This window comes from Triturus cristatus, chromosome 1_1 (assembly GCF_964204655.1).
Source record: "Triturus cristatus chromosome 1_1, aTriCri1.1, whole genome shotgun sequence".
NCBI classification, from domain to species: domain Eukaryota; kingdom Metazoa; phylum Chordata; class Amphibia; order Caudata; family Salamandridae; genus Triturus; species Triturus cristatus.
Window position 1 is genome coordinate 107,832,278 of NC_140579.1, and position 26,043 is coordinate 107,858,320.

Here is a 26,043-nt window from a genome sequence, read left to right on the forward strand (position 1 = left end):
AGGGTCCGTGTCATTGCATTCGGGATTTTTAAGGCCACTTCTTCCCAAACCTGCATTGGTGAGGATCGATGCTGTGAGGACGGCGACTCGGGAGACTTCTACTGAGAGACCTGTCCTGACCCATTTATGACATTTAGCTAGAATAGGTAACTATGAGAATAATGATTTTGCTATTGGTTGACTTTCATTTGAACTAATTTTAGATAAAGTACCATTATTTTAAATACAGTGTTGGTGGTTATTTCTTGTCGTTTATTGAATACTCTAATGTAATTATTGTTGTTTATATCATGACTCAGGACAAAATCAATTTGGTCGCATTGACCTTACTGTAGATGCAGGGTGTTTAGGAGGTTTCTCTCTCCATGGTTGGCACTGATAGAGTAATCCGAGTGTATGTTAGTGAAATGGGCCCAAGCGTATGATGAGTGCATGTGCGTGTATCTGTGAAATTACTCTATCCGTGGAAGTAGGGAGAATTTGTATGCCCTGATCTGCACCATATGTACTTATCTAGCCATTTGCGACATCAAAAGCCATTAATGCATATTAATTATAAGCACAAAACACAATAACATCACATAAGCAACATCTATTTCTGTCAGTTTGCTCACCAACTTAGTTCACTTATTATTTTAGCCATGCAATAGCATTCCCACGTGTAATTCTCCTGTTAATAAGGTTTGATTAGACTTAACATGACACATTTTAATAGTTATTAATTAATCAGTAGTACTTTTAATTATAACATGCGAAAATGAAACAGGTATTTGGTTTTAAAGTAAAAACCCTGCTCCATCAGTGGCACTCACGCAAATTCCGCCCAGCCCTAAACTCGGATAGGTGTAGAAGGAAACGAATTGATGTGACCCAGCCATGCTGAGCACGGCGGCCATTTTCAAGTGGAGTTATTAGGGTTTAGCGAGGTGTATGATACGTGCAACTAAAGTAAATTAGAATTACCGTAATTAAAAAACACACATTTAGAAAAAAGGGAACATATTGGGCGAAATTCAAAATGAATAAGAACTGAAATTTGAAAACGTGGTAGTCTCGTAGACCATGCCGTTAATAGAATAGAGCCTCGAGTGGAGAAAGGACAACGTTATGTAGCACGCTGCGGATTGTAGCCATTTTGGATAAGGCTGAAGGTAGTAGACCGTTCCGAATTTTCAAACGTGACGGCCATTTTTAGAAGGGGTTACGCTCAGTTGAGAGCATTACAGCCTTTCTAGTGCAGAGGCCGTTTTGCATTGGGTTACAGTCTCGTGAGTACATTAGAGCAAGAGTATATTCGCCATTTTGTCTCGGGCTTCCATTCCTCCTCCCACTTTAAACTCTTCGCGGGAACGTGTGCGCGCTTAGCTGCGGGTGCGCGCCCCTGCTTTGGGTGTCCCAAAGCTCCCGCGCTCTCTATTGACTGTGTTTCACGCTAGTTATTGGGGATCCTGTGATTCACTTTTTTGGCGCACTTCGTAGGCCTTTGCAGGTCACCGGGCTCGCGTGATTTCTCGCGCCGCTCTCCAAGCACCTCCGCTGGGCAGCATGGCAGTCACTCTGGACAAGGAGGCCTACTATCGGAGGGTGAAGCGCCTTTACAGTAACTGGAAGGTGATGTATTGAATTGTTCCCTAGTGGGGACCAGAAGACACGGGCGGTTCGGGATGCGTGTGCACGCGACCTGAGAGCTAGGAGGTTGAGGGGAGCAGAAGGTTTACTCTGGAATTTTACTATCAACGTATTTAGGCTTTCTTTATTGTTCATTTTGATGGGCCTTTTTTTTCCTGCCACGAACTATTTTGCCAGTTAGTGTTTCACCATTAGGTGTTGTTACAGTAGATGAGGTAAAAAAAATGCGCTCGCTGTTGAAGTATTTCAAGTGCTGCAACATGACTGCCAATCGCCATCCTCCACCCGATGTATAGCTACGTATTTCAGTCTCATAAAACTACCTACTAGCATCCCCCAAGAAGTGCCTTCTCAAGGTGGCAGCACTGAAATGAACACTGTCAATTTTACCCAACGCTGCCACACACTGAAACATTGACACTTCTTGAGTAAGACAACGTTATGAAACATGGAATTGGCGGAAACATAAGGACTTGGCCTGCCGATAGTATTGGAGAAATGGGGAGCAAAGAATCCGCTACTCTAGGAAGGAGTTCTGCTACTTGGGGAAACTGTCAGTGTCTCAGGAAAGGGAGCGTGCAGGCAATCATTTAGGCAGTTATGCGTCACTGGAGAAAGGACCCAAGAAGATGTGTTGGAATGAGGTTAGTAGTGTTATATGATGACCCTGATGATGGTAGATGACCATGTCAGAAAAGCGTGTAAATTAATTTGCCTTGGACAGTTTGGTGGTTAAGAAGACGTACGTACGGAACTCACTAGTTAACATAACTTGATCAGAGGAGTTATGTTGTGCCCTGTTAGTTTTTGTTTACTTTTAATTGAAGTATTTCGGTGTAAAAACGGAACACCATAAGGTTTTTGTCTGTGTCCAGAAGTCTAGTCATCACTTATAAAAAAAATTGTTTGCAGTGTTAAGCTTTGCGCGCGCACACGGTTAATCAACAGATCGTCACGAATACAATCAGGATACAAGTAGGCATAGTGAAAGAGTAAATGTTAATTGCTTGAGTTGTACAAGTCATTGAGTTAAGTTGACAAACACATAGATTAATACAGAGCATGTAGGATGTACCATTCGCTTTCCCACTGGTCTAGAGCCCTAGAATCTACATAGATTTTTGGAAACCCATCATCGCCAGAGAGGAAGCACATGTCAAGAAATTGTTCATGTCCAGTTTTTCGTATTCCACATAGGTTGACTTGATTGCTTCTGCGTTGATGCAGTTCAGTCAAGAATAACTTTATTTCGGGTCAAAGAACCATAAAGGTTTCACTGTATAATTTTTTTTCACAGTTCATAAAACTTCATTTCTGGGCAATCTTATGCAAATTACACTCGTATCGCTTTCTGATCACAATAGAGCCCCTTATAAAGTTTGCTACCGCGATATAGATGTCAGTAGTGGCCAATGAGTACAAATAGTTAAAAACCATTGCTATATGAACATGGACAAACGTTCCTCAATAATGGAATCAGAAATCTAGTTCTCGCGGACTTGTATAAAGTGTAAAGTAATAAAAAGTGCATCGTGCTCTGCCTAGAAGAATTATCACACAGACAAGCGTGAGGTTGTTCGTCCATGCTCCTTGACAAGGAAACGCTAACAAAGTGCACAGTGCATAGCCAAAACCTGGTAAGATAGAATCTGATCTGGGAGTTTGTGGAAAAAGTTAGATAAAATTGTGTAGGGGCGGAAGACAAGTGAAAAACTCCAGAATAACCTCGGTAATGACTACTGCGCATGTTACCCCTAGTAAGGAATGCATGTTTGATAATGGCCTTAGCATCTGGAGAATTTCTTTCAGGGTATTCAAAAAAGTATCCTAGACCTATCTCTAGGAACTTGTCCCTCAAGAAATGGAGCCAGGGGATCTTTGCAGCATTATGCGTATTAAGGCAGTCCTTAATAACATCTCTTGAGAACTCTTAAGTCCTCAGAGCCAGATCTTAGCCCATAAATACAATGGGGCACAGCCAATATGGTCCTCTATACATTCTTTGCCCAGTTCAGCTTGACAGTGATGTGGAGGTGCTTTTTGGTACCATAAGTAATTTCTTGATAAATGTATTCTCTACTAGTTGGAGCTGCTAACTTCTAATATACCCCCAAAACACGGCCGCATGTGTAGCCATGGGAATTCATTTATCTCTATAAAGAGTTAATAATTTTTTCACTGGTTTATGTCCCTGCTTACAAGCAAACAGGATTAACGCATCCACACCCCTGCTTGTCTGCTGTGCTCTAATGGTCAAGAGAGGTTCCTACTTCATCTGATTATTGAATATGTTGCCCAAGTAAGAAAAATTACTTTTTCGATCTCCTTTACCTGGACAACAAAAGTTTTGGTTTTTGTGGTCTTTGGTGGTCCACCTACCATAATATGATTTAGTAAAGAAAAAATTAAATCAAGAGATGTCATAAAATCAGTAAAAGCATCAAGAGATTTCTGCAAACTCGTGGCTTTCCTAGTCAATAACACTATCATCTGCGTATGAAAGCAGGGGACAAATTTATCACCAATTTTGAGGAAATCAAGCTCTCTTTTTAGGTCTCGCCTGACCCAGCGCATGCGCTGGTCTGGCGAGACATTTAGTAGGTGGGTTTAGAAAGTGCTACCCACATTTTTGTGCTGGCGACAAGCTAAAGTGCTCGATGGCGTGCACGCGCACAGCTGCTCCCCGCAATCTCCCCTCCCACCTCGCCCAGCCATCTGCCTTTCCTGCGCCAGCCTTCAGCACCATACCCCTCCCCCCGCTGCTGCGCGCGCATCCCTAGCGTGCGTCATCGCTATCACTTTCGCTTTTACAGTGATAGCGATCGCTATGAGGGATTGTCAGTGTCTTTCTCCCCGAGAAGATCAATGTGTGTATATATTCCTGCTACATTACTTTTCTTTTCTCCCCGAGAAGACATTAGTGAATTAGTTCTGGAAGCAAACGCACTTCATTTCATTGGTTGCTTGCGCACGCTGTTATTTCAGCCCCAAAGACAGCGAGCATTAAACAAAATACTAAATTGGTTGCTTGCGCACGCTGTTATTTCAGCCCCAAAGACAGCGAGCATTAAACAAAATACTAAGAGCTTTGTCTGCCTATATCCACATTGGGTCTGAGGCTTAAACCCTTGTTTTGTTGAAGAGAGCAACTTTCTGGCTATGCACACGGCTGCACCCTGCCTCTGGAAAAAACGTTAGCTAAGATTTGCACCCTCCCCCTCCAGAAATTGAGACCTTTGGGAAAGTGAACTGTAATCGGTGTTTTTTTAAGGATCACTTACTTTTATTGAGAGAAGAGGCTGGTTCCCCTCTCTCGCCTCTTCTCCCCTCCCTCGCTGTCTGCCCCTCCCCTCCCCCAAATGCACGCCTGAAATATACAGTTTATTTTGACTGTGTTGTAACGTTTAAATTTAGCCAGAAAGCAGTATGGCCGTCTCCCTATTATGCTCACAGACACCGAAGTAGTACCGGTACTACAGGTGAATAGCTCGTTCGCTTCTATTTTTCAACTTTGCTAGTTAGTAATTTCTCAGCCTGTACTCTGCACATGCTTTTTTATATTCAATACCAATCAAAGTATTCTGCAATGATTAAAACAAAGGAAAACATGACAAAGTAAGAAACAGAACACTGTGATGTCAGCTTGCCTAGAAGTAAAAAGTTCATGTCATGAAACAAGTTGGCAACCGTTAGCCATTTTAAACACAGATCTACATTAGGTATCGTCGATCTGAACATAAATAATACACAGTTACTAACAATTGCATGTTCACATGTTAATGTCAATATAATGCCATCACATTTACCATGAAAACAAGCATTGGCATAGCCAATAGGTCTCACCTTTGGGACCTTATAAGTGTTTAGCCATGCACAAGTTGATATTGTTGCACCAAGGATATTGTGCTGCATAACTAAATACTTATAAGGTCCCAAAAGCGAGACCTATTGGCTATGCCAATGCTTGTTAATAAAAAGGCACCCAGCCCATTTGTATAAATTTAAAAATAAAAACGGGGCTAAAATAAATCCCTGGCTAACCCCCTCTGTGTAGTTGATTGGGGGTGTTTTCCCCCCCCCTTACTACTGTATCTTAAGGTGGTTGAGGTATTCGTATAGATCCTATGGAGAGGGTTACTAGTGCTTTTTCGACACCCATGTCTTCCATCATGACCCACAATTTGTCCCGATTTACCGTGTCAATGGCAGTAGACAAGTGTATGAAGGCCAAATGAATAAAGCTCTTCATGGACCTCACGTGCTTGCTGACAATTGGAGACAAATTAAAACATTGCTCATTTGTGCCCAGACTCCTAAAACCATAATGTGTTGGACAAGACCCCTTTAGTGGATGCCCACTCTTCTAAACATGCAAGAAGGACCCTGCCCAGTACCTTTGCTGTTGCATCGATCATCAAAGATATGGGTCTATAACACACCGGATCACTTCTGTTACCCTTTTTAAAAACGGGAACTACAATCCCCTCTTTCTATAATCCAGGCGGTGGACCAACAATGGCTGCTATAAAAATATAAGTTAGTAATGGTGCCCACAAGTTAGGGTTTCCCTTGAAAAGATTATGGGGCAACCCATCTGGGCTGGGGGCTTTCATACAGATGCCCTGTGCAAGAGCCACCTCTACCTCTTGAACTGTAATGGACAAACTGAGCTGTGAGGCTGCGGTTAAGTCATGGGGTATTTCCTGATGGTTCTCCGCTGTCATCCTATGAGAGTAGTTAAAAAAAGCTGAGAAAATGAGCTTCACAGACTTCACCCAGGATCAATGAATCTACTGTTTCACATCTTTGGTGAAAATTAGGCGATTAATGATTTCCCAAAACGTTTTAGAATCTTCAAGGTCACCTGCTCTTTCCAAATCCTCCCACGCCTCCTTCCTCAGTTCCATCTTCCTCAGTTCCATCTTCCTGCATTCGATCACGCTTTTATGTTTGCTCCTTGTAATTTTTATTAGCGCTCTATCACGAGGAGTGGCATGTAGGGTAGTTTTTACTTCTTTGTGAGCTTTGGAGCATTCAGTGTTGAACCAATGCACCTGGGGTTTGCTTTTGAGGGTTGTTCTTAACCAAACTCTGGGCAATATCGGTACAGCGCACCTAAAAATCCCATACTCTTTCAACCGGGGTAGAATCTAGCTTCGGGCACCCGTCTATGAGGTTATAATTACGTAGGATAACATCTTGTTCAAATTTTGGTGGGTTTACCTGAGCCCATTTTAATCTGATATCCTTATTAGGTTTATATTATATCAGAGGGCCCCGTCTTAGGTTATGTTAAAATGGGCTTTGAGTGAATAATCGTTGCTGGAGCAGTTTGGAGTAATTTCAGAATCCTGAACGAGGAAAGGATAATTCTTTGCTATTAACATAAAGTTGACAGAACTGACCCTACCACCTCCAATGCAGTTATTATAAGGAACTTATTGTCTGGACAGTAGTGATTACTTCGTTCTGTCACTGTTTCCATTTATTTTCATAGTATTTGGCCATTTTCTACTTATGTTTTCACAAGGATACTAACAACAATTAAGAAGCAAGCAGTAATACTTGCTTATAGTGGTTCTTTTCCCGGTATTGTGTTGCAGAAATCCTCCTCCGCACCTTTTTGGACTGTAGGGTTAAGTGGGAGTAGAGCTTTATGGTCGTTGAGAAAAGGAGATGCGCATGGCTGCTGTGGCAGCCATGCGCATTATAAATCCGCAATAATAATAATATGTAAAAGAGTAAACAAAGAGTTTGCAGAGGTAAGTGATGTCGGGCGGAAAAAATAGAAGTAAATCATTTATCTAATATTGAATACAAATTGATAGTTAAGCATTGGTAAAGCCAATACATGACTTGATTTAGGTGTATTTTGGTTGTTGTGCAATTTATTTGGGTGCAGTCATAGAATACACCGAGTCACCCAAATGTTGGTCATAGAGCAAGCTTCGTGAAGCACAGGATTCTATGTCACGTATGCCACAATGACATAGGTCGCACCTCTTGTAAAAGGATTACTAACTACTTAGCTTCTTGGGCCACCCCCGTTTAGAAATTCACTGTTTTTTCATTTCACTTAAAGCACTGGTTGGAAGGATTTTAGATCTGGGAATTCCTATGGTGAAGGTGTTGGGCAAAGTTTTTAAATTAATGCTTCAAATACAGTGCAGTGTAGGCCACAACTCGTAAGCATGAGTTGATGGCCGCTTGAGAGAGACTCATTTGTACGTACCTGCTTTCTAACTTGTATAGAAGGCCACCAGCATTATGTGGTGGTGTTAATGTGATGAGCCAGATTAGATACATTGGAATGGTTAACGTTCAAGTGAGTTCACATGGATGTTGGCATGACGGATATCTGGCATACATACACATGAAACTCCCATGGGGTTATAATAATCGGATTTGAAAGCATGTCCGTTGTTTTTGTGTATGGAACGGTTATTCTGATATAGTCACTGGTGAAACTCAAGGGCTTCAAGATTCTTATTGAACGTTTTTGATTATTTTTCTAATTTTACGTTTTCTTTGTTCCTTAACCCTGCAGAAAGGTGAAGACGAGTATGGGAGTATCGATGCCATCGTTGTGTCAGTTGGAGTGGATGAAGAGATTGTTTATGCCCAATCCACTGCACTGCAGGTAAACCTGTTCCTTCCTATATGAGGAGGACTTGACCTTCTCCACGGCACTTGGGGAAGGGATTTTTTTATCCCGTTTAATGTCTGAATTAAAAGGTGCAGGCTTATCTAGTTGAATTAATTCAATAAATCCACCACATACATAGAACATACTTAAATTGTGTCTAGACTACAGTGTAACAGATTAAAACTCTATAAAAGTATGCAGGCTTGCCTAAAACATCAGTGTCCATTTGCACATCATTTAAAGTAGTATTGAGTTGTATCACGTGACCCAGACATTTGTGGAGGATATATTACACTGGACAAGTTCCTAGTAGTGGTTGGACAAAAAGTAAGGGTGATTTCCATTTTTTCCCTTTTGAGAAAGCACAGGCATGCATGGAAAATTCCATAAATTATTGCCCCGGCTTATGTGTCCATTTTAAACAAAAATAGTGTGTTCCTCACATAATAATGGTAAGGGAATTTAGGCCTCGGAATTTAAGTGTAGTTCTTGCAGATTTAAAGACGTGCTGACTTTTTTGTATTGCTACTGTATGTAGTCTTTATGTAGCTGGCATGTTTAAACCCCAGAAGGTTGAACCTGCTTACATCCTTTAGAGCTGAATAAAAGGAGCGTCACTGAGCTGGACGATAGTAACCTCCATTGTTTATAGTCGTAAGCGTAACTGTTTGAGAACAGCCATTCTATCAGCAATGCCGTTTTTTCCTACCTTATTTAGTCAGGTCTATGATTCAGAAATCGTGTAAGCTACAAGATAAAGCACATTGTAATGCAGTGTGCACTCAGTGAATGTGCTAATGCACCTTTCTGCTCCCTGTTTGTGAAATTTAATTTGGGAGGCTAAAAGCATGCTACTAGTTTTGCTCTAATTCTACTCTTCAAATCATCCCTTGAATGTTGCTATTGATAGCAAGCATACTTGTCTACTTTCATTACTCGCCTGGATTTTGTAGGCAATTAATAAAAACACGGACAGCTCATTCGGGCTCTGGCCACAAAACAAGCATTTGCAATGCAGTAGGTCTCGCATTTAAAAGAGTTTAAGCTATTGGCATTGTAAATGACTGCCTTTTATTTGTGTTTTAAAACAGATTAATAAAAGGCATTGTAATTTACAATGCCAATAGCTTAAACTCTCAAAAATGCGCTCAACGCCCGTCCTATAAATTGTAAGGAAGTGGGTTTCTGTTGCAGTAACCCCCCCCCCCACACTTTTTGCCTGATAACTGATGCACTTTTCCTTGGTGTGCCCTGGGTTCCTGCCAATCAGGTACCCAGGGCATGTGTTCCTTCCCTAAAAACTGCCTAACAGCCAAAACCCAATTGGCATCTCTGGTCACATGTCAGCCCCTGGTAAATTGTACCCTAGGTACCCAGGGCCTTGTGAGAAATTGGCTCTGTATATACTGTTCCCAAATAGGTACAGGGTGTACAGAGTCCACAGTCCCCAGAGGCTTGGCAGAGGCTAAAGTTAGATATAATCTTACGCTCTAAAGTGGTAGCTTGGTCGAGCAGTAAGGCAGTATCAGAGGACAGTGTAAAGCATTTGTTGTACACACTCAGTCAGCAAATGGTCTCACACACTCAATAACTGAACTCTAGGCCAATGGTTTATATATAAAACATATATGCTTGTTTTATTTTAGAACCAACAATTGGAATTAAAATATACTTTCTCAGAATGAGATTCTTTATATAAATACTTTTGCAATATGCAATTGACTTTTGTAAACAGTTACATGTGGTTGCAATAGGCAACACTATTTTAAACACAATAATGCATTGAGTTCAATTGAAGTTTCATGTTATTTGCCACAGATTACTTTTAGGATTACTTTTGGAATTCCAGGACTGGATCCTAGATTCAGTCCTGGGTCAGTACTTAGAATCAAGTGATGAAAGTCGACTTAATTACTGTGATGATTTTTAAACAATATTTAGCTATTTTAAAAGTTGACACTTAGAAAATATTTCAGAGAAAACAGTCAATGATTCCCTATGGAAGAAAATTAAAGTTGCAGGTACAGTATGTTCTCGTTACTTTTGTAATCCAGTACTGGGTACCTAGACTCAGTACTGGGACCGTTATCCAAAACCGGTAAGTAATTACGTTTTCAGATATTATACGATTTTTAAGGAATATTTAAAGATTGCAGAAATTGACACTTAGGAGAAATTTCACAGAAAAACAGTCAATGGTTTCCTATGGATGAAAATTGGGTTACTGGTAAGTACAGTTGTAAGTATTTTTCAGAGTCAGTGCTGGGCACCAAGATCCAGCACTGGGAGCTCACCTAAGAGCAGGTGAGTATTTTCGTTTTCGTTACTCGGCTGATTTTTGGTGAATTTTTTAAGATTTGAAAAGTCCACACTTAGAAGAAATTTCAGAAAAAAGCCAGTCAATGTTACCCTATGAAGAAAATAGTTATCGGTTTAAAGGTAAGTACTCGACTGGCAGAGTTGAGGTTCTGGGCATAGACTCGGGGGTCCCCCAGGGTCAGGTAGGTACAGTTAGTTCACCCTCAGCGACTCTAGGGTGGCCGGGTGCACAGAGAGTTAGGCCCAATGTTATCCTATGAGGGATAGGGGGGCCTTGGTTGCTGGCTGCTGATTAGTAAGCTACGCGGCTGTGGGAGCTGGGCTCCTGGTCGTTCACTCAGGGCAAGTGGGGAAGTAGATAGGTGTAGAGGTTACACTGCCAGGGCCACTCGGGCGGCTGGGTGCAGGGTGCTTTAGAGTCTTCGGGCGCTCAATTGATTTCAATGGGAAATCTCCGGTTTAGAAAAAGACTGCAAGCACGGGGACGAGGATTCTTCAGGTGCCACCACCACTTCGAGAGGTAAGTTGGGTAGTTGGAGGATAGGTAGGTACCCTTGGATTGGGCACAGGGGGCCGCGGGGCGCCGCGTGCAGGGGTGCCTTTTGATGTCGGGAAATCTTACCCTCTGATGATCGCGGTAGTGGGGGGCACCTTGTTCTGAGGCTGCAGGCTTCTTCAGGAGTGTCGAGGGAGGTCTTTGGGTGCCAGACTCGGGGTAACAGTCGCCGTGGGGTCGTCCTCGTGGTCTTTGTTCACTCCGGCACTGGCCAGGCTTGGCTGGTGCAGTGTGCGCTGGGTTCACGGTTCCGGGCTGCTGCCAGGGATTAGAAGTAGGTTTTGAGTAGAGCCTCTACTCATGGGAGTCCCTGGGGCTTAGAGCCAAGAGGTAGCCAGGTCCTCCGTGGTTTGAGAGGTTGCTGGCCACAAGAGATGCCGGGTTGGAGCAGGAGCAGGTTCGAGGGTCGACAGGCCGGTAGGGCTGGGGCCAAAGCAGTTGGTGTCTTCCTCTTCTTAGCAGCTGCAGGGCAGGTCTTCTTTCTTCTTGCTCTTCTTTGTATTCTTGGAATCTGGGGAAGGAAGGTTCAGGGTGCCCCTAAATACTAGATTTAGGGGCGTGGCAGGTAGGTGAAGGGCAGGGACCAATGGGTCCCTGTCCTGGGGTGGGTACACCCCCCTATCCTGCCTCTCTCCTGTGGGAGGGGGACAGTAGCCTGGTCCTGATAGGGTAGGACTCCCCATCTTCAAGATGGCGAGAGCCCGGAGATGTGCTTCACCTCGCCTCCCCCACCTGAGGGGTGGGGTTGGCAGGCTGGCACATCCCCTGTCCTTAATTGGGGTTTCCGGCCAAAGCTTCCCGCCAGAGTGGGGGGTTGCAGTGGCCTGGGGAAGCTCACAGAGGTGGCATGCCTTTGAAGCTTCCCCCTGCCCATCCTGGGGGAGGAGATTTAGCACCTCGCCCAGGATGTGCATTGTTGCAGGCCCAGGAGAGCAGGGGCTCTCCCACCTAGGGGTCCAGCAACATGTCTGCTGTGTGGCAGCCTAGGCAGCCTCAGAGCAGACATGGATTGTAGGTTAGGTTTAAGGGGGCATCTCTAAGATGCCCTCTGGGGTGCTTGGGACATTAAATCCCACACTGGCATCAGTGTGGGTTTAATGTGCTGAGAAGTTTGATACCAAACTTCTCAGTCTTCAGTGTTGCCATTATGGTGCTGTGGAGTTCGTGTTTGACGAGCTCTCAGCACCATGTACTCTTAAATGGCAGCACTGCACTTACAGTACTCAGGAATGGACCTGGGTACTGTAGGGGCACAGTGCTCCTGCTCCTGTGCCCACACCATTGGCATAAGGCACCCAGCTAGAGGGGTGGCTGATGTATGCCATGGCAGTGTAGGTGATGGTCATGGCACACAGGGATGTGTGTCATGTCGACTTTGTTAGGTCTCGCCTGGCTAACGCGTAAGCGATCACTCAGCGAGACTAGGGGCTTCAGAAAATGCTCCAAAAGGCTTCCCAGGCGGATCGGGTGGCGGTTACGTGCACAACCACGCGCATTCCATTTGCCACCAGCTACTTCCTGCGCGTGCGCCGCCTCACGCATTCAGAGAGATTTAGTAAGGGACACAAGACCTTAGGAATGCGGTTTATGGCCAGTGCATGTGAGGCATTCAAGTGCGAAGCTGGCATCGGACTTGAAAGCAGCAGACTGCTTTCGCCAGCGCGCGCTCGGCCTCACTTCCTGCATCCCCTCTTACAACAATTAACTATCGTTATAACTCGCACCCCATATGCTCGTTCCCTCCCACCCTTCCTTTGATGTCCGCTTTTCTTGTTGTTTACAAGCCACGCCGCACACTGCTGCACGCCGCACACTGCTGCACGCCGCGCAATGCTACACGAAACACTGCTGCACGGCACACACTGCTGCATGCCGCTGCAGGCCACACACTGCTGCAGGCCACACACTGCTGCAGGCCACACACTGCTGCAGGCCACACACTGCTGCAGGCCACACACTGCTGCAGGCCGCACACTGCTGCAGGCCGCACACTGCTGCAGGCCGCACACTGCTGCAGGCCGCACACTGCTGCAGGCCGCACACTGCTGCACGCCGCACACTGTTGCACGCCGCACACTGTTGCACGCCGCACACTGCTGCACGCCGCACACTGCTGCACACTGCTGCATTACTCACTGCTGCATGCTGCACGCCGCCGCACGCTGCTGCACGTCGCCGCACGCTGCTGCACGCCGCACACTGCTGCACGCCGTGGCACGCCTCACGCTGCGGCACGCCGCACACTGCGGCACACTGCTGCACACTGCTGCATTACTCACTGCTGCATTACTCACTGCTGCATGCTGCACGACACTGCTGCATGCTGCACGACACTGCTGCACGCCGCACACTGCTGCACGCAGCACACTGCTGCACGCCACACAGTACTGCATGCCGCTGCACGCCACACAGTACTGCATGCCTCACACTGCTACACGAAACACTGCTGCATGCCGCACACTGGTGCACGCCGCACACTGGTGCACACTGCTGCAGGCCTCGCACTGCTGCAGGCCTCACACTGCTGCAGGCTTCACACTGCTGCACGCCGCACACTGCTGCAAACTGCTGCATTACTCACTGCTGCATTACTCACTGCTGCACGCCGCACACTGCTGCACGCCGCACACTGCTGCATGCCGCTGCAACACGCCGCACACTGCTGCACTCCACACACTGCTTTTATGCGAGTTTATGCTACTGACATTGTAAATGACAATGCCTTTTATTTGTTTTAAAACCAAAACATAAATAAAAGGCATTGTAATTTTACAATGCCAATAGCTCAAACTCTTATAAATGCGAGACCTATTGCATTGCAAATGCTTGTTTTTGTCTTGCACCCAAACACTCAGCCTGCAAAGGCAGTGTGTATGTGTACGGGTACAGGGCCTCTAAAGGTGGCACAGTGAGTGCTGGAGCCCTTAGGGGCCTTCCCCGGTCACAAGTCCCTGGGGTACCTAGGGTACCATTTACCAGGGGCTGACATGTGGCCAGAGTTTGCCAATTTGGGTTTTGTTTGTTTTAGTGAAGGAACATAGGCCCTGGGCACCTGATTGGCAGGAGTCCAGGGCACACCCAGTCAAAGTACATTCAGCAATTCAGCAAAAAGTGGGGGCATACCGTGCAAGAAAGATGGCACTTTCTCACACCCTGGCAGTGCAACCTCTACTCTAATCTACTTCCCCACTTGCCCTGAGTAAGTGACCAGGAGCCCCGCTCCCACAGCCGCGTGGCCTGCTAGCCAGCAGCCACCAACCACGGGCCCCCTGCCTCCCATAGAATAACATTGGGCCTAACTCACTCTGCACCCGGCTGCCCATGTGCCGCTGAGGGTGTAACAACTGTACCTACCTGAACCTGGGAGACCCCTGAGTCTATGCCCAGAACCTTAACTCTGCCAGTCGAGTACTTACCCAAAAGCCGATAACTCACTTTTCTTCTGTAGGGTAACATTGACTGGTTTCACTTGGAAATTCTTCTAAGTGTCGAGTTTTGAAACTTTAAAATATTAATCTAAAATCAGCCGAATTACGAAAACGAATTTACTCACCTGTTATCAGGCAATATCCCAGTGCTGGTTCTTGGTGCCCAGCACTGACCCTGAAAAGTAATTACAAACCATAGTTACCGCTAACTCAATTTTCTTCCGTAGGAAATCATTGACTGTTTTTCTGTGAAATTTCTTCTAAGTGTCGATTTTTGCAAACTACAAATATTCTTTAAAAATCGCACCAACTGTGAAAACGTAATTGCTTACCTGTTTTAGATAGATGTCCCAGTGCTGAACCTAGGAGCCCAGCACTAGATTACAAAAGTAACAAGAACATACTCTACCTTAATTTGAATTTCCTTCCATAGGATAACATTGCCTGGTTTTTGCTGAAAAAGTTTCGAAGTGTCGATTTTACAAACTTACAAATATTCGTTAGAAATCGCCTGTATAACCAAAACACATTCCTTCAATTGTTTACAGGAGATGCCCCAGTGCTAGATCCAGGATCCAACACTGAGTTAGAAAAAGTAACCATAACCCTAACCTGTTAAGTGAATTTCCTCCCATAAGATAACATTGTTGCTTCTATGTGAAAAAGTTTCTAAGTGTCAACTTTTAAAATACAATAATATTCCTTAAAAATCACTACTGTAACCAAAACGTTTTTAGGTCTCGCCTGGCGTAGGCTGCGCGCATGCGCAGTCTTGCTGGCGAGATTTAATGTTTACGGGTATTTTCTGAAAGGGGCTTTAAGCCCCGCCCCCTTTTCTATTGGCTGGCGTCACCGTTTATGGTAAACGGTGGCCAGCCATTGGAACAGAGCTGTGCATGACGTATTTGCTCGGCTTTTTGAGCCGTCCCACTTAGACTGGCTCGCCTGAATTACGTTCATCGCAAAAGGTTTCTTCCCTTTATGGGGCCAAACACATGGCCCCATAAAGACCAGAAACCTTTTATCAGGCGAGGCCGTCCAAGTGGGACGGCAAATAAAGCCGAGCAAATACGTCATGGCGAGCGCCTGTTACACAGTGAGACTAACATTAAAGTGCACACAAATGAAAGGGCCAAGATCAGCTGCATACTAAAACAACCGGGGTCAGTATGAGTTTCCGAATATCTCTACACAGTTACACCTGCTGAACCTGTACAGTGCATTAGTAAAGCTTGATAATACAAAAACTTCAAGAGACAAAAAAATGATTGCCAATGTTTGTTTTTCACGAAGTGACATCAGTTAGAAAGAAACAAACAGCAAAGCTTGAAATGTGTATATCGCAACACTTCAAACTGAGCGAAGGGAAACTGCACATTACTGGCAGCAGTTAACCATGCACGGTTTATGGTATGTGTGCGCTCCCCTTCCAGCGGATCTGTGATAGCCATGTACAACACTGCCTCGTACCCCTTAGACGCTTTCTTCCAGTTATATTCGAAATTTAAAATGCATCGCATGCTCTTACACCCATCGCACTTTGGCCAACTCTTCCCCTGCCCCAATGTTGGAAAAGTCTGGTGTGCTGCCACTCTCGGGCATCAAAACAAACCTCGCACTTTAGCATTTAAAAAAGCATTAGCAAAGTCGATAGGCTGCACCTTGTTGACCTATTGGCTTTGCCAATGCTTCTTGTGATGCTGGGTAGCAGTGCCAACAAAATAAAAAGGCAAGATGACGAAGCTGCTGCTGACGATCTCGCCATACGTGATGACGCAGGTGCACACACGCTTGTCGACTTATGCACATGTTTAGAACCACAGGTGTTGGCCTACCGAATGATGCAGCATCATTTGTTTTAAAATTACAGATCCAAAATGACTAGTACTACTTGGATCCTCAAAGACATGAGTTTTTTTTTTTTTTTTTACTGGCGCAAAAGCAGTTTTTGTAGTCTAAAGTTGCATTGCAACAAACGCCTGCCCATTTAAAGCACTGCCCGGCACCCATAAATTGTATTTATGTATCTAAAGGACAGCGAGGGTGGAGAAACAACACGGGGGACAGTGGGGGGGATCAACGTGGAAGTGGACCTAGGGAGCAGCAGAGGGGCACAAAGGGCCTTTTAATGGCTAGGGCGCTCGACCTCGGACCTGGGTAACTGGGTTTGAGTCTCGGTAATGACGATGAACATCCTGTGATTCTGGGCAAATCACTTAACCTCCCCGTGCCTAACAAAGAATGAATGTGTGTCTTAATGTAACATAACTGGTACTATGTAAGCGCTCTGATACCTGATTGGATTTGGGTCAAGTTCGCGCTATATGAAACTCTGGCAACAAAAAAAAAAATGTATATGAACAGGTTTAACGCCCAACTCCTCCCCTCCCCCCCCCCCCCCCATCCCCCGATATCACCATGAATGCTCTTTCTCCCAGGATACTTTATTGTTACACCTCTGAAGACCAATATTAATTCAACTACACAATCTCAACTTATTGCACCACCCCTCGTAGACAGTCTGTTATCACTCTCCCCGATTTTCTCCAGCTTCTCATATTTCTGCATCTCTGCTGTTCCAGCCGGGTGTTTCTCACTGCGCATGCGCCACTTTCACATACACACCGCTGTAGCCGGCTCTTGGTGATGACACAATTTGGGCACGTCAGACCATAGAGTATTGTGGGTTAGCTGGACGGAAATAGCGTTCACTCCAGCCAGAGCAAAACACTAAACTGGATTACGGGGTCCGGGAGTGTTTGACGTAAGCGCGGGGCAGCATGGTGCCCATTGATTGAGATCGGGGTAAAGGGACTGTTGCTGTGTCGAATGAAGATACCCAAGTCAAGGGTAGAAGGAGTTGATACACTTGGCAAATGAACAGGACAGTTTTCCCTGGCGCGTAGTGACTGGAAGGCAAGCTGCAGGGAGTCTGACTCGGTTGTACTTGGACTGATGGGAAAAAGCTAGTTGATCAGGAGACGTCTGGTGTCTGTGGTTGGCTTCTCATCAGTAACTGCAGTTTTGAAACCTTAGAAGAATTGGCAAGCAGGAAGTGGGTAAACTGGAAAGTCTGTGTGGTATTGTGACTGTAATAGTTACCTTATTGTAACCTTGTTATAGGGGGATATTGTGAATACGTCAAGTACTTTATTGTAACCGTGTTGTTTACGTTTGATTTGGGCAGGCTGTTACTTACGTTTCTCTGTATAGCAGCATACTTCTTTCATTGGTTTATCCTTTGTTCCATGTCCTGGAACCGTGGCTTGTGATGCAGGAGCTTAGAGTGACCGTTACTCATTTGCTTTAAAGCTTCTCTGATCGCAGGTCGTGGGCACTTCTTTATGAATAAATCTTTAATTCAACTATCTTGTTCTTTGTGGCATTCCATTCCACTGTTTGGCAACAAGGAGGTAGTAAAGTCCACCACATTAATCCAACGTTCCAAGTTCTCATCCCAGTCATTACTTTTGAGGTGAACTTCGTCTTAGGCCAGGAGAGAAGACCAGGAAGTGGTGGGGTAACCCTACCCACCCAGGAATGGTATAAACATTTAGACTAACACCTGCGAGCACTGATGTGAGAAAGTGCCATCTTTCTTGCATGGTATGCCCCCACTTTTTGCTGAATTGCTTGAATTTACTTTGACTGAGTGTGCCCTGGACTCCTGCCAATCGGGTGGCCAGGGCCTATTTTCCTTCCCTAAAAACCTAAAACCCAAATTAGCAAACCCTGGCCACATGTCAGCCCCTGGTAAATGGTACCCTAGGTGCCCAGGGCCTTGTGACCAGGGAAGGCCTCTAGGGTCTGCAGCACTCATTGTGCCACCCTTAGAGGCCCTGTACCCTAACACACACACAATGCCCTTGCAGGCTGAGTGTCTGGGTACAAGACAAAACAAAGAGTTGACATGGCACTCATCCCTGCATGCCATGCCCACCACCTACACTGCTCTGGCATACATCAGCCACCACTAGCTGGGTGCCCTATGCCAGTGGTGTGGGCACAGGAGCAGGAGCCCTGTGCCCCTACAGTACCCAGGTCCATTCCTGAGCACTGTTAGTACAGTGCTGCCAGCTAAGAGTATATGGTGCTGGGAGCTTGTCAAACACGAACTCCACAGCACCATAATGGCAACACTGAAGACTGAGAAGTTTGGTATCAAACTGCTCAGCACATTAAACCCACACTGATGCCAGTGTGGGATTTAATGGACCAAGCGCCCCAGAGGGCATCTTAGAGATGCCCCCTGAAACCTAACCTACAATCCACGTCTGGTCTGAGAGGCTGCCTAGGCTGCCACACAGCAGACATGTTTCTGGACCCCTGGGTAGGAGAGCCCCTGCTCTCCTGGGCCTGCAACAATGCACATCCTGGGAGATGTGCTAAATCTCCTCCCCCAGGATGGGCAGGGGGAAGCTTCAAAGGCATGCTGCCTCTGTGAGCTTCCCCAGGCCACTGCAACCCCCCACTCTGGCGGGGAGCATGGCCGGAAACCCCAAATAAGGACGGGGGGATGTGCCAGCCTGCCAACCCCACCCCTCAGGTGGGGGAGGCGAGGTGAAGCACTTCTCCGGGCGCTTGCCATCTTGAAGATGGGAGGCCCTACCCAATCAGGACCAGGCTACTGCCTCCTCCCACAGGAGAGTGGCAGAATAGGGGGTGTACCCACCCCAAGACAGGGACTCATTGGTCCCTGCCCTTTACATACCTGTAACACCCCTAAATCTAGTATTTAGGGGCACCCTGAAACTTCCTTCCCCAGATTCCAGATTCTGAAATACAAAGAAGAGCAAGAAGACAGAAGACCTGCCCTGCAGCTGCTAAGAAGAGGAAGACACCAACTGCTTTGGCCCCAGCCCTACCAGCCTCTCGACCCTCGAACCTGCTCCTGCTACAACCCGGCACCTCTTGTGGCCAGCAACCTCACAAACCCCGGAGGACCTGGCTACCTTTTGGCTCTAAGCACCTGTGACTCCCATGAGTAGAGGCTCTACTCAAAACCTACCTCTAATCCCTGGCAGCAGCCCGGAACCCCGAACCCTTCACACTCTGCACCCGCCAAGCCTGGCCTGTGCCGGAGTGAACAAAGACCACGAGGACGACCCCACGGCGACTGTGACCCCGAGTCCGTCACCCAAGGACTTCCCTCGACACTCCTGACGACGCCTGCAGCCTCAGAACCAGGTGCCCCCCCAACCGCGATCAACAGAGGGTAAGATTTCCCGACACCAAAATGCACCCCTGCACCCGGCGCCCCGTGGCCCCTTGTGCCCTACTCCGGGGTACCTACCTATCCTCCAACTACCCAACTTACCTCTCGAAGTGGTGGTGGCACTCTTCGTCCCCGAGCTTGCAGTCTTTTTCTAAACCTGAGCTTTCCCATTGAAATCAATTGAGCGCCCGAAAGCTCAAAAGCACCCTGCCCCAGCCGTCTGAGTGGCCCTGGCAGTGTAACCTCTACACCTATCTACTGCCCCATTTGCCCTGAGCAAGTGACCAGGAGCCCAGCTCTCACAGCCGCGTGGCCTGCTAGTCAGCAGCCACCAACCAAGGCCCCCCTGCCTCCCATAGAATAACATTGGGCCTAACTCTCTCTGCACCCGGCTGCCCCTGTGCCGCTGAGGGTGTAACAACTGTACCTACCTGACCCTGGGAGACCCCTGAGTCTATGCCCAGAACCTTAACGCTGCCAGTCGAGTACTTACCTTAAAACCGATTAACTCAATTTTTTCCATAGAGTAACATTAACTGACTGGTTTTTCCTGAAGTGTGGATTTATCAAAACTTAAAATATTCACCAAAAATCAGCCGAGTAACGAAAACACTCACCTGCTATTAGGTGAGCTCCCAGTGCTGGATCTTGGTACCCAGCACTGACTCTGAAAAATATTCACAACCGTACTTACCAGTAACCCAATTTTCTTCCATAGGAAACCATTGACTGTTATTCTGTGAAATTTCTTCTGTTGATTTCTGCAAACTTTAAATATTCTTTAAAAATCGTATAAATTGTGAAAACGTAATTACTTACCTGTTTTGGATAAAGGTCCCGGTACTGAGTCTAGGCACCCAGTACTGGATTACAAAAATGACGAGAACATACTATATCTGCAACTTGAATGTTCTTCCATAGGGAATCATTGACTGTTTTCTATGAAATATTTTCCAAGTGTCAACTTTTAAAATAGCAAAATATTGTCTAAAAATCATAACAGTAACTAAGTCTACTTTTATCACTTGATTCTAAGTACTGACCCAGGACTGAATCTAGGATCCAGTCCTGGAATCCCAAACGTAATCCTAAAAATAATCTGTTGCAAATAACTTGAAACTTCCATTGAACTCAATGCACGATTGTGTTTAGAATGGTGTTGCCTATTGCAACCGCTTGTAACTTCCTACAAAAGTCAATTGCATATTGCAAAAGTATTTATATAGAGCATCTCATTCTGAGAAAGTATATTTTAATACCTATTGTTGGTTCTAAAATAAAACAACCATATATTTTTATATACAAACCATTGGCCTAGAGTTCAGTTATTGAGTGTGTGAGACCATTTGCTGACTGTGTACAACAAATGCTTTACACTGTCCTCTGATGTTGCCTTACTGCTCGACCAAGCTACCACTATAGAGAGTAAGGTTATATCTAACTTTAGCCTCTGCCAAACCTCTGGGGACTGTGGACTCTGTGCGCACTGTACCTATTTGGGAACAGTATGTTCGAGGCATGTGGGCTGCTGAATTCATATCTGTGCATAGATCGCCGCCTAGTGTTGGGTCCGGATGTTTGCACGTTGTTGTCCTGGAAGAGTCTTCGAAGTATCCTGGGATAGGCGACTCCTCCCCTGGACTACAGTGCGCATGGGCATCCTCTCCATCCTCAGATTGTTTTTTTCCGCCATTGGGTTCGGATGTGCTTATCTTGACTAAAGTTAGGAAAAACGTTTTACAGGCCAAAAGGCCTTTAGTTCGCGTCGGTACTGTTCCCGATCGGTATCGATAGTTATTTGTTAGTTTACTAACTTCCAGAAACCAACTTTTTCGCATCATACCCGACCATCGACCCGACATCTACGATGGAATCGAGGACGCCCTTCAAGCGGTGCCCTGTATGCAATGCGAAATATCCCCATGTCGACGTCCACCCGGTGTGCAACAAATGCCTTTCACCGGATCACGACGAGTCCACATGTATGGCCTGTGCCCGATTCCGATCCAAGAAGACTCTCCGGAATCGTCGAGCAGCGAGGCTCGAAGCGCAGCAAGCGGCACCGGCCCCGACTGACATCTTCAACGCCGAGGACGAAGATGTGCAAGACGTGGAGAACTTACCCTCCAGCCCCGCTTCCGAACACGACTCCGGATTGGAAGACGTCGAAGAACAACTCTTCCACAGAGACGAAGCTGACACCGAGGTAGGAGACTACAATGAGGCCTTAGGGGCCGAAGAGAGTAGCTCCGGTGACGAGCAAGGCCTACCCGAACAGACTTTGGATATCCCAGTGCGTCAGTCTGTGGCTCCGGTCGAGGGATCGCCTTCGGGCCTTACCCAAGACCTATCCCGCATCCATTCGGCCCCGCCCTCTGGCCCGGCCTCGGACATTAAGCGGCAGCCTATACTACCCAAAACGGCTGGTTTCCCTTCATCGAAACCGAAAGCCGTCTCGGTTCAGCAGAAACTGAAAGTCACACTGGTCGGATCGAAGCCCACCATGCCTTCGACGCCAGCCAAACCCGTCGGCACCGACCGCACCAAAAGGGACTTCGGTGCCGAGCTTGCAGCAGCCGACGTCAGCGCCGACGCACGGAAAAAGACCATCGGTACCGCCAAGACGCCTCGGCTTCCGGCACCGAAACAATCGGCTCCGACCACAAAGGTCAAAATGGCTGATGGATCTCACACCACTTCCAAAACAGCACCAAAGGCACAATCATCAATGCCGTCGACAGCTACTACCTCTCCTCGACTCGATGACCCTGTGGCACCGAAAACGTCCACGCCTGCCTCAACGGAACCGGTCGGCGCCAAAGAACCGTCGGCGTTCCAGGTGCGGCAAGTTTCAGCATCCTTGCAACGCATCAAAGATAAGGCGGCCCTCCAGGACACATCGAGCTCCGAGCCGAAAAAGGCTCAAAAAGCTTCTCCGGCACCGGCCAACATCACTTTTGGCCTGCCACCATCCACGGCGCCAAAACTGTTCGAAATCAGAACACGTGTCACCCACACCAGGATCACACCTGCAGAACACTCTCCTACGGAGACGTCGCCTTCACACATCATCGATGCCGCAACAGGCAGAATGATGCTTCACAAGAGGAGGATAACTTCTGAGCCAGCTTTGGACCCCTACCGGATCCCACTAAAGAAAAAGCTGCCAGTGGATTCGGAACCACTTCTTTACGAGCCTCTCCATGCCTCTTACCAAGATCCACAGTCCTTCTCTCCGACACACTCCGACACAGACGTTTTGGAGGACTACATGGGTGACCACGTCCCCTACCCCGGAGATATGGACCCTCAAGGCCAACAGGACCCTGACCAAGCTTGGGATGACCCTGTAGACTCGGGTGCACCTATGGATACACAGGACCCGCAACTCTATGGAGCAAAAACGTCTCCCACAGAGGACACTGCCGCATTCAACGCCCTCATTGAACGTGCTGCGGCCAATCATGGTGTTCAACTCCACTCTGACACCATCGAGGACGATTTTCTCATGGACACTTTCGCATCCTCAGAAAAACATGTTAAAACTCTACCCATGTTGAAAGGTGTCCTCAAACCAGCAAAGGACATTTTCAAAGAACCCACCAGGGCCAGAGTAATAAACCCCAGAATCGACAAAAAATATAGGTCAGCGCCTGGGGATCCTACCTATATTAGAGGACAGTTGCCTCTAGATTCCATAGTAGTCGCGAATGCTTGTAAACGGGCGCACTCGCAGACGACTGGGGATGCCCCTCCCCCGGACAAAGAGTCCAAGGTGTTAGAGACCTCCGGCAAACGGGTTGCGGCCCAAGCAGCTAACATATGGCGTATTGCCAATACTCAAGCGCTCCTGGCTCGCTACGACCGAGCGCATTATGACACACTAGAAACATTACTACAACATCTCCCTGACCAATACAAAGAGGGAGCAGAGATCCTCATCAGAGAGGGACAACTCCTCACAAACGCATCCATCAAGTGTGCACTGGATGCCGCAGATACAGCTGCCAGAGCCATAAACACTAGCGTCATGTTACGACGACACGCCTGGTTACGAATCTCCGGATTCAAACCTGAGGTGCAAAATAACATCCTCAACCAGCTGGTCAACCCAGACTACTTATTCGGGCCAGAGGTTGACACCACACTAGAAAAAATAAAAAAGGACACAGACACTGCAAAGTCCATGGGGGCTCTCCAAACGCAGACCTTTCGGAGTGGCTCCTTTCGTCGCCCCGGTAATAGAGGAGCAGGTAGAGGACAGGGGTCACAGCAAACCTACAACAAGGGCAACACCCAAAGTACCTACGATAAAAACACCAGGGGTGGATATCGTGGTTCAAGCACAAAGGGCAGAGGACGCGGATACGGCAATGCCAGATCCTCTCCCAAGAACAAACAGTGACGCCCTCTCCCTTCCTCCCGACCACACAACACCTGTCGGGGGAAGGTTGCAAAAGTTCCTGGACACGTGGAACTCCATCACCACGGACAGGCGGGTCAAAGATATTATCAAACACGGTTACTGCCTAGAATTAACCTCTACTCCACCCACAATACCCCCAAAACACCGTCCTATGTCCTCAGAGCACTTAGCGCTATTACAGCAGGAAGTGCTAAGCATGATGCAAAAAGGCGCAATAGAGGTCGTACCCGTCCACGAGCAAGGTACAGGGGTGTACTCCCTGTACTTTTTAATACCAAAAAAGGACGGGTCACTCAGACCTATACTAGACCTGAGACCCCTCAACCGCTATATTTTTTCGGAGCATTTCCACATGCTCACCCTGCAACAAGTCCTTCCACTGCTCAAACAGGGAGACTTCCTGGCCACACTAGACATCAAAGATGCGTATTTCCACATACCCATTCACCCAGAAAATATCTCGGGTTCACTATTCAAGGGCAGCACTACCAATTCAAGGTTCTTCCCTTCGACGTCACAACAGCACCCAGAGTTTTCACAAAGTGCCTAGCTACTGTGGCGGCACATCTACGGAGGCAGCACATACACGTCTACCCTTACCTGGACGACTGGCTTGTTCAAGCAAAGTCAGCCCAGCAATGTGCCAGCCACATGTCCCGCACCATTCACCTCCTTCACAGTCTGGGGTTCTCACTAAATTACCCAAAATCACATCTCCAACCCGCACACGTACAACAGTACCTAGGTGCGACCATAGACACTCTGGCGGCCACAGCTCAGCCAAATTTAGTGAGAATCAACAGCATGCAAATGCTGATTTCCAAGTTCAAACCACAACACTCCCTTCCCGCGCGAGTGTTCATGCAGTTGATAGGCATGATGGCCTCCTGCATTTTCATAGTCCCACACGCGAGACTACATATGCGCCCGCTTCAGGAGTGCTTAGCACGTCAATGGAACCAGGCTCACGGACATCTAAAAGACCTAGTGTTGGTGAGCGGTCGGGCATACAACTCTCTGCATTGGTGGAATCCACAAAACCTTTGCAAGGGCCGACCGTTCCAAGAGCCTGTTCCACAGATAATACTGACAGCGGACGCGTCTCTCCAGGGATGGGGAGCTCATGTACTCAATTACACAGTGCAGGGACTATGGACAACACAACAAAAGAAGATGCACATCAACCTTCTAGAACTGATGGCAATCTTCCTGGCTATGAAAGCATTCAAAGTACCCTTGTGCAACAAAGTCTTGTTGATCCGGACGGACAACATGACCGCCATGTACTACATACAGAAGCAGGGAGGAACACACTCTCCACAGTTGTCTCATCTGGCTCAGAGCATGTGGAAGTGGGCCATTCAGAGGAACATGTTCCTCATGGCGGAACACCTCCCCGGCAAGGACAACCAGATGGCGGATCTGCTCAGCAGACACAGCCACCAGATGCACGAGTGGGAGTTACACCCATCAGTACTCCAACCGTACTTCCAGCAATGGGGTCATCCAGAGATAGACCTATTCGCCACAAGCGAAAACGCAAAATGCCAAAGCTTTGCCGCCAGGTTCCCACATCCACAGTCGCAGGGCAATGCGATATGGATGAACTGGTCCGGCAGATTTGCGTACGCTTTTCCCCCAGCACCGTTGATACCGCTGGTGGCTCGCAAACTCAGACAACACTCACTGACACTCGTCCTGGTTGCTCCAACGTGGGCACGCCAGCCATGGTACACCACTTTTCTCGAACTTTCCGTGGTGCCGCATCAAAGGCTGCGGATCAAACCCGCGCATTTGACGCAGAACCATGGAGAGATTCAGCAC

The 26,043-nt window shown here is 47.0% G+C and overlaps 1 protein-coding gene across 2 annotated transcripts in view; it reads left to right on the forward strand.

The window, feature by feature from the left end:
* Positions 1–1,339: 1,339 nt before the first annotated feature.
* LOC146869675 (FACT complex subunit SPT16-like) overlaps positions 1,340–26,043 on the forward strand; it is a 406,055-nt gene continuing 381,351 nt past the window's right edge. Inside the window, exons 1-2 of one of the 2 annotated variants that reach the window (XM_085609928.1) lie at positions 1,340–1,611; positions 8,177–8,269. In XM_085609928.1, the coding sequence (XP_085466054.1) occupies positions 1,546–1,611; positions 8,177–8,269 (159 nt within the window). In that variant the 5' untranslated portion in view covers positions 1,340–1,545. Of the gene's footprint in view, positions 2,274–8,176; positions 8,270–26,043 lie in introns of both variants that reach the window. The other variant, XM_085609943.1, reaches the window with a different exon arrangement.